Source organism: Neoarius graeffei, chromosome 5 (genome assembly GCF_027579695.1).
Source record: "Neoarius graeffei isolate fNeoGra1 chromosome 5, fNeoGra1.pri, whole genome shotgun sequence".
NCBI classification, from domain to species: Eukaryota; Metazoa; Chordata; class Actinopteri; order Siluriformes; family Ariidae; genus Neoarius; species Neoarius graeffei.
In genome coordinates, this window is record NC_083573.1 from 1,170,380 (window position 1) to 1,184,039 (window position 13,660).

The window sequence follows — 13,660 nt, forward strand, 5'->3', positions numbered from 1 at the left end:
CAATGGAAAACTGTAGTAAAACAACAAATAATATCTCATCTCATCTCATTATCTCTAGCCGCTTTATCCTTCTACAGGGTTGCAGGCGAGCTGGATCCTATCCCAGCTGACTACGGGTGAAAGGCGGGGTACACCCTGGACAAGTCGCCAGGTCATCACAGGGCTGACACATAGACACAGACAACCATTCACACTCACATTCACACCTACGCTCAATTTAGAGTCACCAGTTAACCTAACCTGCATGTCTTTGGACTGTGGGGGAAACCGGAGCACCCGGAGGAAACCCACGCGGACACGGGGAGAACATGCAAACTCCGCACAGAAAGGCCCTCGCCGGCCACGGGGCTCGAACCCGGACCTTCTTGCTGTGAGGCGACAGCGCTAACCACTACACCACCGTGCCGCCCACAACAAATAATAATAATAAATAAAAAAATTATAATGTTCCTGTGGTCAGGAACTTATTGTTCATGAACCATGATGTTTTGAAGGCCGTCCATAAGTGACACCTCCTTGTTATTTGTAATCTATAAATGCCTCCAGTGAAATTGGCGTGATAGAAATACAGTGGTGCCTGAAATTTTTTGAACCCTTTAGAATTTTCTATATTTCTGCATAAATGTGACCTAAAACATCATCAGATTTTCACAAAAGTCCTAAAAGTAGATAAAGAGAACCCAGTTAAACAAATGAGACAAAAATATTCTACTTGGTCATTTATTTATTGAGAAATGATCCAATATTACATATCTGTCAGTGGCAAAAGTATTTGAACCTCTAGGATTAGCAGTGAATTTCTCATCTCATTATCTGTAGCCGCTTTATCCTGTTCTATAGGGTCACAGGCGAGCTGGAGCCTATCCCAGCTGACTACAGGCAAATGGCGGGGTTCACCCTGGACAAGTCGCCAGGTCATCACAGGGCTGACACATACAGTAGACACAGACAACCATTCACACTCACATTCACACCTACGGTCAATTTAGAGTCACCATTTAACCTAACCTGCATGTCTTTGAGGGAAACCGGAGCACCCGGAGGAAACCCATGTGGACACAGGGAGAACATGCAAACTCCGCACAGAAAGGCCCTCGCTGGCCACGGGGCTCGAACCCGGACCTTCTTGCTGTGAGGCGACAGCGCTAACCACTACACCACCGTGCCGCCAGCAGTGAATTTGAAGGTGAAATTAGAGTCAGGTGTTTTCAATCAATTGGATGACAATCAGGTGTGAGTGGGCACCCTGTTTTATTTAAAGAACAGGGATCTATCAAAGTCTGATCTTCACAACACATGTTTATGGAAGTGTATCATGGTACAAACAAAGGAGATTTCTGAGGACCTCAGAAAAAGCATTGTTGATGCTCATCAGGCTGGAAAAGGTTACAAAACCGTCTCTAAAGAGTTTGGACTCCACCAATCCACAGTCAGACAGATTGTGTACAAATGGAGAAAATTCAAGACCATTGTTACCCTCCCCAGGAGTGGTTGACCAACAAAGATAACTCAGCAAGGTGATGAGTTATGAATAAAGCAAGGCAATGATCATAAAGCAAGGTGTGTAATAGCCAGCGAGGTCACAAAGGACCCCAGGGTAACTTCTAAGCAACTGAAGGCCTCTCTTGCATTGGCTAATGTTAAATGTTCATGAGTCCAACATCAGGAGAACACTGAACAACAATTGTGTGCATGGCAGGGTTGCAAGGAGAAAGCCACTGCTCTCCAAAAAGAACATTGCTTCTCGTCTGCAGTTTGCTAAAGCTCACGTGGACAAGCCAGAAGGCCATTGGAAAAATATTTTGTGGATGGATGAGACCAAAATAGAACTTTTTAGTTTAAATGAGAAGCATTATGTTTGGAGAAAGGAAAACACTGCATTCCAGCATAAGAACCTTACCCCATCTGTGAAAATGGTGGTTGTAGTATCATGGTTTGGGCCTGTTTTTCTGCATCTGGGCCAGGACGGCTTGCCAACGTTGATGGAACAAGGAATTATACCAGTGAATTCTAAAGGAAAATGTCAGGACATCTGTCCATGAACTGAATCTCAAGAGAAGGTGGGTCATGCAGCAAGACAACGACCCTAAGCACACAAGTCGTTCTACCAAATAATGGTTAAAGAAGAATAATGTTTTGGAATGGCCAAGTCAAAGTCCTGACCTTAATCCAATCAAAATGTCGTGGAAGGACCTGAAGCGAGCAGTTCATGTGAGGAAACCCACCAACATCCCAGAGTTGAAGCTGTTCTGTACGGAGGAACGGGCTAAAATTCCTCCAAGCCGGTGTGCAGGACTGATCGACAGTTACCGCAAACGTTTAGTTGCAGTTATTGCTGCACAAGGGGGTCACACCAGATACTGAAAGCAAAGGTTCACATACTTTTGCCACTCACAGATATGTAATATTTGGATCATTTTCCTCAATAAATAAATGACCAAGTATAATATTTTTGTCTCATTTGTTTAACTGGGTTCTCTTTATCTACTTTTAGGACTTTCATGAAAATCTGATGATGTTTTAGGTCATATTTATGTAGAAATAAAGAAAATTCACAAGGGTTCACAAACTTTCAAGCACCACTGTAGCTGTTTGTCATGCTTCAAACTGGTCCAGGCAGTTCTGACAGCTACTTATTGTGGTTAGTTAAATCCTTGAGATTTATCTTCACTCACTTTCTGCTCTCTGTTTGATGGTTATTTTGACCAGAAATGTCTCTTCTTTCACAAGATTATAATCCTGATGCATGATGTAATGGTACATAATGTATCTCTTCTTTCATAAAGCAGTCTAAACCAGTGAATTAACCCATTCCCATCACCCACTGATGTTACCCTGTCATACATGGATAACTTAGCTTCATGAATCACATCATCATCCAATCACAGAGCTACAACACATTCCTGAATGTGAATATATACTCATGTTTGTCCGACAATTAACTGAGGAAAGTCTCTGAACACCTAAGCCCGCGTCAGTGACTGTTTGCTCCCGGATCGATCCATGAGGCGGAATCTCCTGGTTGATAGAGGTCGACATTCCTCGATCATACTTTGTCAATTCAACCTCCTTCAGTACAGACAGATCAAAACCTATCAGGGTTGTAAATGTGTATACATAATGTATTTAAAACCAAAGATGTAAAAACAATGCAGCCGGTTTAAAACGTGATGCAGTTCCTGCAATAAACTGCAGATCTCTGCAACTTCAAGAGACCCGAACATTACATGGTTTTATAATCTCGGTGAGGGCCCATATTGTTGTGTCATTCATGCGCAGATTCTACAGCATCCAAGGTGACAAACTTGTGTTTCTGTTTTTCTACTGCAATCTTGTCACAAAATCCTTTATGAAAATTAGATACACAAAGGAAAGCTTTAATGTTTCCGAATTAAAGCAGTTTCTGATCGAATACTCAGTTTTTATTTACATTCTTTGATGTTTCCTCCATGTTTTGTAATGCTTTTTACAATAAAAATTATAATGGTGAAATACTTTATTGGAGAAGAAGCCTTTTTTTGTCGCATGTACACTCCAGCACAGTGAAATTTCTCCTCTGCCTTTAACCCATCTGAAGCAGTGAACACATGCAGGCGCACACACACACACACCCAGAGCAGTGGGCAGCTACGCTCCAGCAGCCGGGGAGCAGTTGGGGATTAGGTGCCTTGCTCAAGGGCACTTCAACCATGATACAGAGGGAGGGGGAAAGTGCTGTTCATTTACGCAACTCCTCTCACATTTTTCCTGCCGGTTCTGGGAATCAAACCGGCGACCCTTTGAGCCCAAGGCTGCTGGCAAGGCCATGGCTGCCCCCAGGTTTGTAGTTTCTCGCACAAAAACTTAGCAGATAAAGTTTATAGCAGACAAACTACATGCAGTGAAATACTTTTATCTGGTTTTCTGGCTCTGATCTGTGATACCTTTATCAGAAATAAATATACTTCAAGTTCATTTTATTAATTATACTTTAGTAAAGTTAATGTATTTTTCCTTCAGTATACTTTTGTGTACCAAGTATACTGATATCAATGCACTTACAGTATACTTGTCAGTAAACTAATCTAATATTTCTTGGGACTAAATTGGCCCACTTTTAGTTTATAAAAAGTATTCTTTAAGTCTAAGAGAAGTAAACTTTGTGGATACAACTAGTATGCTTTATTTTGTACTGCAAGTAAACCACAAGTAAACTTATAGACTAATAGTTTCCTAGTTCTATACTTGTAGTCCACTCTTTAGTTTACAAAAGCAGACTTCATAGTGTCCTGGAAATATACTATGAGTTTACTTGTTTTCTACTTCTAGTCCACTTTTTAGTTTACTAAAGTATACTTTACAGCATATTGGAAATATACTATTAGTTCCTGGTGATCTACACCTCTGTAATGAGTCCCTGATGTGGGTGGAGGACAGAAACAGCAGGTGAGAGCTGATGTTCTCACACACTATTTTACTTATTTTCTTGCTTTCCAGCTTTACTCACTTGCTGCTCACTCACATGTTTTCTGGTCAGGAGAGCCTCCCTCTCTCTGCTCTCTCCCTCCTTTTCTATCCTCTGTCACTGCAACAACAAACACAACATTAATTAACCACAGGTGCATTGACTTTGCCACTCACCTTCACTGGCCCCGCCCTCCATTTGCAAACTGATGCTAGGCCACGCCCCCACTGCCACAACCTAGTCCACTTTTTAAAGAACAAAGAAGAAAGCACAACTTTATTCATCACACACTTGTGAAATTCCTCTCTGCATTTAACCCTTCTGAAGCAGTGAACACACACACGTGAGCAATGAGCACACACACACACACCCAGAGCAGTGGGCAGCCATGCTAACAGCGCCCGGGGAGCAGCTGGGAGTTCGGTGCCGCGCTCAAGGGCACCTCAGCCCAAGGCAGTCCCATATTAACCTAACTGCATGCCTTTGAACTGGGGGGGAAACCGGAGCACCCGGAGGAAATGCAAACTCCACACAGAAAGGCCCTCGCCGGCCACGAACCCAGAACCTTCTTGCTGTGAGGCGACCGTGCTAACCTCTTTTAGTTTTGAAGTTTTCTGCAATTATCCTTCTCCGTATACTATTAGTTTTCTCGCCCTAACCCTTACCTCATGCGCACTACCAGGAGACAACTTGTTTTGGACCTTAAGTTACAGTGAAGTTCTAAAAGTAAGAATTCACAAAATAACAACAGATCCTCAGGATGAAGAACATATTCATTTCCTTTAAAAATCAAAATTTAAAGCAACATTGTATAAAATGCCAAAGTATAAAACCATGGCAATGACAACTGAAACTGACATCCAAGCTCTAAAAATAAATAAATAAAATTTATTATCCCAATCAAGAGAAATAAATAAATAAATCAAACCTTGCATGGAATTAAGAGTCAACAAGGCTTTCTATAAGGCACAAATATTTTAATACTTTATTACACTTTTGTTCAGTATATCTTGATCAAATGTTTAAGTATCAGGAGAAGTTTAATATACTTAGACTTTTCTGTATACTTTTCAGTATAAGCCAAATATACGTATGTATAACTTTATTAAGTACTAGTGCATCTCAAAAAATTAGAATACCATGAAAAAGTTCCTTTCTTCATAATTTAATTCAAAAAGGTAAACTTTCATATATTCTATATTCATTACATGAAATCCAGTATCTCAAATTATTAGAATATTCCCTAAGATCAATCAAAAAAGGATTTACAATACAGAAACGTCCAACTTCTGAAAAGTATATTAATTTATACACTCAATACTTGGTTGGGGCTCCTTTAAAGATATTTTTTTTGGGGGGGCTTTTTTCACCTTTATTAGACAGGACAGTGTAGAGACAGGAAATGAGCGGGAGAGAGTGACAGGGAGGGACTGGGAAATGACCCTGGGTCAGAACCAAACCCGGGTCCCCGTACCCACGGCACGGCGCCTCATCCACCTGAGCCACGACGCCCCCGGTTGGGGCTCCTTTACCATGAATTACTGTATCAATGCGGTGTGGCATGGAGGTGATCAGTCTGTGGCACTGCTGAGGTGTTATTGAAGCCCAGGTTGCTTTGATAGTGGCCTTCAGTGTATCTGTATTTTTGGGTTGGGTGTTTCTCATCTTCCTCTTGACAATACCCCATAGATTCTCTATGGGGTTCAGGTCAGGCAATTTGGCTGGCCAATCAAACACAGTAATATCATGGTCAGCAAACCATTTGGTAGTAGTTTTGGCACTGTGGGCAGGTGCTAAGTCCTGCTGGAAAAGGAAATCAGCATCTCCAAAAAGCTCGTCAGCAGATGGAAGCATTAAGTGCTCTAAAATCTCCTGGTAGATGGCTGTGTTGACTTTGGACTTGATAAAATACAGTGGACCAACACCAGCAGATGACATGGCACCCCAAATCATCACAGACTGTGGAAACTTCACACTGAGCTTCAAACACCTTGGATTCTGTGCCTCTCCACTCTTCCTCCAGACTCTAGAACTGTGATTTCCAAATTAAATGCAAAATGTACTTTCATCTGAAAAGAGGACTTTGGACCACTGAGCAGCAGTCCATTTCTTTCTCTCCTTAGCCCAGATAAGACACTTCTGACATTGTCTCTGGCTCAGGAGTAGCTTGATATTAGGAATGCGAAAGTTGTATCCCCTTTCTTGAAGATGTCTGTTCGTGATGGGTCTTGATCCACTGACACCAGCCTCAGTCCACTCCTTGTGAAGCTCTCCCAAGTTCTTGAATCAACTTTTCTTGACAATCCTCTCAAGACTGCGGCCATCCCTGTTGCTTGTGCACCTTTTCCACCCACCCTTTTCAGCAATGACCTTTTGTGGCTTACCCTCCTTGTGGAGGGCATCAGTGATCATCTTCTGGACAACAGTCAAGTCAGCAGTCTTCCCCATGATTGTGGTTGTGTGTACTGAACTAGACCGAGAGGTACGCTGTGTTCATACTGTTTTACTCAAACTCGAAATGAAATATTCTAATATTTGGAGATGGTTTTTTAATGTTTTTGTACTGTATGCCATACTGATTAAAATTAAAATAGAAAAATGCTTGAAACATTTTAGCTTATGTGTAATGAGTCTATAATATATAACATTTTCACTTTCTTAAATAACTGATGGAAAACATTGAACTTTTTCACAATCTTCTAATTTTTTGATATGCACTAGTATATCTCTGATAAGTAAAACAAAAAGTAAACTGAAAGCATACTCTCTTATTTTTAGTTTAAAAGAAGTATATGAGAAGCACACTTGAATAAACGTCTTTTTTGTCAGGGTACCCCTGTTCACCCAGCGACGGCCTTATTTCTGTATTTTACACATGTCCGATAGATGGCGCTAGGCATGCTCTGTTCACGGTGACAACTCATACGATGGTAGCCGACAGGGCCAAACATGCCGCACATGCGAATACTGCAAATCCTGAAAACAACACTGAAAACACATCATCAGTCCTTCCTGTGCCATGCCCTGGTTTTCCCAGACAGTCTCCTGTCCCAGTACTAACCAGGCCCTTTCAGCGCACTGGATGGCACCGATCTCCTTTTCTGCTGAACTTTTTAAATAAAAGAGTAACATTCAGCTTCTTTTTGACCACTTGTCTTCTCGGTTCAATTCCAAATCACACAAAGACCAGAATCTCAGTGTTGAGTTTTTATGACTGCAGTTTCACAATCAATCACTGGACAGTGCCAGAAATTGTAAATGTATTTGAGGAAACTCTGATGTCATTCACTGACAGCAGAAGAACTGTAACGATGTGTGAAACTCCAGGAAATTACATCTATAATCTACAACAGGAACATGTATCTCTGGTTAAAAATGTGGTTAGAGGTAAAGAGCTGATAAAATCAGTTATATAAAGGTGGGAAAAAACTGGACATCCATGTTTTTACAGAATATTTGACCAATATATGTTATGAAAAGGGGGTACAAACTTCTGAACTCATGAATTAGATTGTTTTCCACCTTTAAAACTATTAACGCCATGTTGGCCATGACTGTACCTTGTGATGATGATGATGATGATGATGATGATGATGATGATGATGAAGAAAGGGCTGTGAAACCAAACACACGGCAAGTTCTTTGTAAGCTTCATTTTCTCTTGGGGTGTACAAACATTTTCACCCAAATCAAACACCATCATGTAACAGTATGGTGTAAAAGAATTGTGTGCAGTTATATTGCTGCATATAATAATAATAATAATAATAATAATAATAATAATAATAATAAAACTTAAAAGGTTCATATTTAGAAGAAAGAAGAAACCTTTATTTGTCACATGCACACTTCAAGCACAGTGAAATTCATCCTCTGCATTTAACCCATCTGAAGCAGTGAACACACACACACACACACACACACACACACACACACACACACACACACACACACACACAGAGCAGTGGGCAGCCACACCAGAGCGCCCGGGGAGAAGTCAGGGGTTCGGTACCTCGCTCAAGGGCACCTCAGCCCAAGGCCACCCCACGTTAACCTAACTGCATGTCTTTGGATTGTGGGGGAAACCGGAGCACCCGGAGGAAACCCACGCAGACACGGGGAGAACATGCAAACTCCACACAGAAAGGCCCTCACCGGCCGCTGGGTTCGAACCTTCTTGCTGTGAGGCGACAGCGCTAACCACTACACCACTGTGCCGCCCATAGGCATTCCATATGACATTTATTGACAGTATATATCACGAATCTGATCGTCCTGTTTCTCTCTTTATTGTCTCATATAGAACATGTGTCTGTAAACTACAGAAATCAGTTTCTCTTCACATGAGTCTCATTCAGAAGTGAAGTTCTGTGAGTGTCAGCTGGGATCAGCTCCAGCTCCCCCGCGACCCACAGTGGACAAGAGGCAAAGAAAATAAATGAATGAAAGTGAAGCTTGAACATTTTAAACTGAAACGTGAGAAAATCCCCTTGAAGATTTCATTCTAAATCCACTGAAAGACGCCGCACCTGACTCTACATTTCTAACCTCATCAACTGACAGACAAACACCACTGAAGTTCAATATTGTGGACATGAGGTTTGTTCTTGTTGTGAGCATTCTAAGAGTCATGGCTCCTGGAATGAACAGAGCAGCAGAAACTTCTCATCTCATTATCTGTAGCCACTTTATCCTGTTCTACAGGGTCACAGGCGAGCTGGAGCCTATCCCAGCTGACTACGGGCAAAAGGCGGGGTACACCCTGGACAAGTCACCAGGTCATCACAGGGCTGACACATAGACACAGACAACCATTCACACTCACATTCACACCTACGCTCAATTTAGAGTCACCAGTTAACCTAACTTGCATGTCTTTGGACTGTGGGGGAAACCGGAGCACCGGGAGGAAACCCACGCGGACATGGGGAGAACATGCAAACCCCACACAGAAAGGCCCTCGCCGGCCACCGGGCTCGACCCCGGACCTTCTTGCTGTGAGGCGACAGCACTAACCACTACACCACCATGCCGCCCCAGCAGAAACTTATTCACTGATAAATTAAATACACAGAGGAACACTTCAGACATGACTGCACTATGCAGAGAACAAACTAATGGCTCCTACACCTCATCTAGTGCACTTCCTGACCAAGTGTGTGTGTGTGTGCCCTTCCCCCACCAGAGCAGGAAGAGAAAGCGAAAGTCAGCAGCTCCATTTTATGTCGAGGGGAAAATAAACCTTTTTAGGACTCAAACAAGGTGAGTTTCTCCTTCTAAAGCTTTAATAGAACCCTCTGAAAGTATTGGAACAGCAAGAACAACTCTTTTATTTCTGCTTCACACCAAACACATTTGGGTTTGAGATCAAAAGATGAATATGAACCCAAAGATCAGAATTCCAGCTTCATTTCCTGATCATTACATCTCGATGTGTTCAGCAACAGAACACGACACCTCTGGAGGCAGACCACCCATTATTTGAATGAGCAAAAGAATTGGAACAGATAGTCTGCAAGTAAATGAGAAAATTGTAAGAATTGCCCTTGCTGTTCCAGTGCTTTCAGAGGGGTCTGTATAAACACATGAGACATGATGAGTAAAACTAATCACAATGTACACAGATTGACAATCTCTCCTGCTGGCCCCTTCCCCCTCCCCTTCCCCATATCTTATTCTTTTTATATTTGTATATGGAAAGACTTAAATTAAATTAAATTAAATTATCTAGAAGTTTTTTCTCTATTTTCTATTCTCTGTTTATCCTGTAATGATGCTGCTGGAATCTTAATTTCCCTGAGGGAACCCTCCCAAAGGGATCAATAAAGTTCTATCGAATCTAATCTCTAATCTAATCTAATCTAATCTAATCTGAAACCAAATAACAAGGCATTTCATGGTTCTTTTTGTAAATGTTCCTTAGTTTTGAACTGTTGGCTTTCATAAGACTTTTATCAGGCTTTGATTTATTTTGAGACAGAAGTCTTGTGTTATTTTGTGTTTATTAGACGAAGATTGTTGAAGAGATTCTTTGCTAATTCAACTCGATATACAATCATCCATATACACTCCATATTATATGAGCATGTACACTTCCCTGAATTTCTGGCTGTAATAATATCTCTGTTGTAGAAGGATGGAGGGAAAGAGATCAGACTCACCAGAACCCAGCTTGGTGTCCATGAAGACTCAACGGACAAAGTGCTATACACAAACCTACAGCGACAGTTCTGCTGATCTGAGGTCAGTATAGTGAGATGTTTTCATTCTTTTCTCAAAAACAAAATCCAGAATGTACACATTTGCCTTCAGCTTCATTGTCAGCTTAGTTTTCACAGCCCTGCTGCTATTCAGTCCAACTTGTCTGATTAGTCAGCTGGTCTGATTAGGGGACTGGACGTAGCTGTTGATTAAACATCAATCGATATTGTGCATTACTGAGCTCCTGTCACATCTGCACCTGGAAGCACTCAAGACTCCACTTCCCATAATTCACAGTGGCCTTCAAACATGGCCACCATGGACCACAGAACCCAGCCTCGACCTCACCGCTCAGTCACCTGATTATTGATTTCATTCACCTGTTCACTGTTACCACAGCACACGATTCCAACAGATCATTGCAAACTCTCGGTGTGCCATTCCTGACCTGAACAAACCTTGAATTTTGCTATTCTGAGATTTTTTTTTTAAATTTCTTGCCAGGTTTTGTTTACTTATCACCTGGCCGGTGCCTGTTTGCTTGAATAAAATCCTTTTTCTGTGTTGACATCCATCTGCTGCCTGCATTCTTGACAGATTACTTCACCAATTTCATGGATGTAGCAGGAGAATGTCATGGAAGTCTGAATTTCAAAAACACACTTCCACAAAAGAAGTTATCTGAAAGCGCCTTAATCGTGAAGACAATGCCAGCACTGAGTGTTTTCCGGAACGCACTGAAATTCCTCCAGAGATGGCAGAGGTTTTATACAATCTGTCCCAGTACAAAGTACCTCCCCAGAACTGTCCCAAAACAAAATGGCAGCTCCTATTAAAATCATTGTAAAAGGACTTTTCTTTGTTTGATCACAGACTTCGGACTGGCTGCCCAACATGGGGCTTCCCATTTCTCATCTCATCTCATTATCTGTAGCCGCTTTATCCTGTTCTACAGGGTCGCAGGCGAGCTGGATCCTATCCCAGCTGACTACGGGCGAAAGGCGGGGTACAACCTGGACAAGTCGCCAGGTCATCACAGGGCTGACACATAGACACAGACAACCATTCACACTCACATTCACACCTACGGTCAATTTAGAGTCACCAGTTAACCTAACCTGCATGTCTTTGGACTGTGGGGGAAACCGGAGCACCCGGAGGAAACCCACGCGGACACGGGGAGAACATGCAAACTCTGCACAGAAAGGCCCTCGCCGGCCACGGGGCTCGAACCCGTACCTTCTTGCTGTGAGGCGACAGCGCTAACCACTACACCACCATGCCACCTGGGCTTCCCATTTTTTGCAGATAATAATAAATTGAGATTTTTAAATTAGTTAAATGAGAAAACCCATTTCAGTGATATTTTCTTTCGTTTTTAGACTTTTGAAATCAATAAGAAATAGTTGTTGTTGAACTTGTCCAGGGTGTACCCCACCTTTTGCCCATAGTCAGCTGAGATAGGCTCTAGCTTGCCTGCAACCCTGTAGAACAGGATAAGCGGCTACAGATAATGGATGGATGGATCCAAGTTGTTGTTGACAATGACAAATTTTATCCATGATTTTGAAAATAAAATTCCCTCAACTGAAAAATGAACAGAGCAAAAACAATCAATACAGGAACATCATGACAAAGTTCAGGTGCAATGAAGCAGAGGATGGACATCATGTTTGTGTGATATTATAACATGCTTTCCATACAACAGTAATATTTGATGTTTTTTGAAGAAAATAGTGAGAATAAATATAATTACCATCATTGGACATGGAACACCCCTCCTAGAGGGGTTTGTGTGCTTGAATGATCCTAGGAGCTATGTTGTCGGGGGCATTATGCCCCTGTCAGGGTTTCCCAAGGCAGACAGGTCCTAGGTGACAGGCCAGACCAAGAGCAGTTCACCAAAACCCTTATGGAGAAACCATCAAGGACCTTGACGTCGCCCGGTATGGTGCAGCCGGGGCCCCAGCCTGGAGCCAGGCCTGGGGTTGGGGCTTGTATGCAAGCGCTTGGTGGCCGGGCCTTTGCCCATGGGGCCCAGCCGGGCTCAGCCCAAAGAGGTGACATGGGCCCGACCTCCTGTGGGTTCACCACCCACAGAGGTAGCAGTAGGGGACTGGTGCAGTGTGGATTGGGTGGCAGTCGAAGGCAGGGGCCTCGACGGCCTGATCCCCGGACACAGCGGCTAGCTGTTGGGACATGGAATGTCACTTCGCTGGGGGGGAAAGAGCCTGAGCTTGTGCGGGAGGTTGAGAGGTACCGGCTAGAGATAGTCGGGCTCACCTCCACGCACAGCTTGGGCTCTGGAACCCAGCTCCTCGAGAGGGGCTGGACTCTCCACTTCTCTGGAGTCGCCCATGGTGAGCGGCGGCAGGCTGGTGTGGGCTTGCTTATAGCTCCCCAGCTCAGCCGCCATGTGTTGGAGTTTACCCCAGTGAATGAGAGGGTCGCCTCTCTGCGCCTTCGGACTGGGGAGAGGGCTCTTGCTGTTGTTTGTGCCTATGGGCTGAATAGCAGTATAGAGTATCTGGCCTTCTTGGAGTCCCTGGGAGAGGTACTGAGGGGTGCTCAGACTGGGGACTCCATTGTGTTACTGGGGGACTTCAATGCTCATGTGGGCGACGACAGTGACACCTGGAGGGGCGTGGTTGGGAGGAACGGCCTCCCCGATCTGAACCCGAGTGGTGTTTTGTTATTGGACTTCTGTGCTAGTCACAGGTTGTCCATAACGAACACCATGTTCGAGCATAGGGGTGTCCATAAGTGCACGTGGCACCAGGACAGCTTAGGTCGGAGGTCGATGATAGACTTTGTTGTCATTTCATCTGATCTCCGGCCCTATGTCTTGGACACTCGGGTGAAGAGAGGAGCTGAGCTGTCAACTGATCACCACCTGGTGGTGAGTTGGATCCGCTGGCGGAGGAGGAAGCTGGACAGACCTGGCAGGCCCAAATGTATGGTGAGGGTCTGCTGGGAACGTCTGGCCGAGCACTCTGTTGGGGAGGTCTTTCACTC

At 43.4% G+C, this 13,660-nt stretch overlaps 1 protein-coding gene across 1 annotated transcript in view; it reads left to right on the top strand.

The window, feature by feature from the left end:
* The first annotated feature begins 9,638 nt into the window (after positions 1-9,638).
* The window catches only part of LOC132886361 (NACHT, LRR and PYD domains-containing protein 12-like), a 58,885-nt gene continuing 54,863 nt past the window's right edge, over positions 9,639-13,660 (top strand). Inside the window, 2 exon segments of the mRNA XM_060920923.1 lie at positions 9,639-9,706; positions 10,577-10,687. Of these exon segments, the coding sequence (XP_060776906.1) occupies positions 10,581-10,687 (107 nt within the window). The 5' untranslated portion in view covers positions 9,639-9,706; positions 10,577-10,580.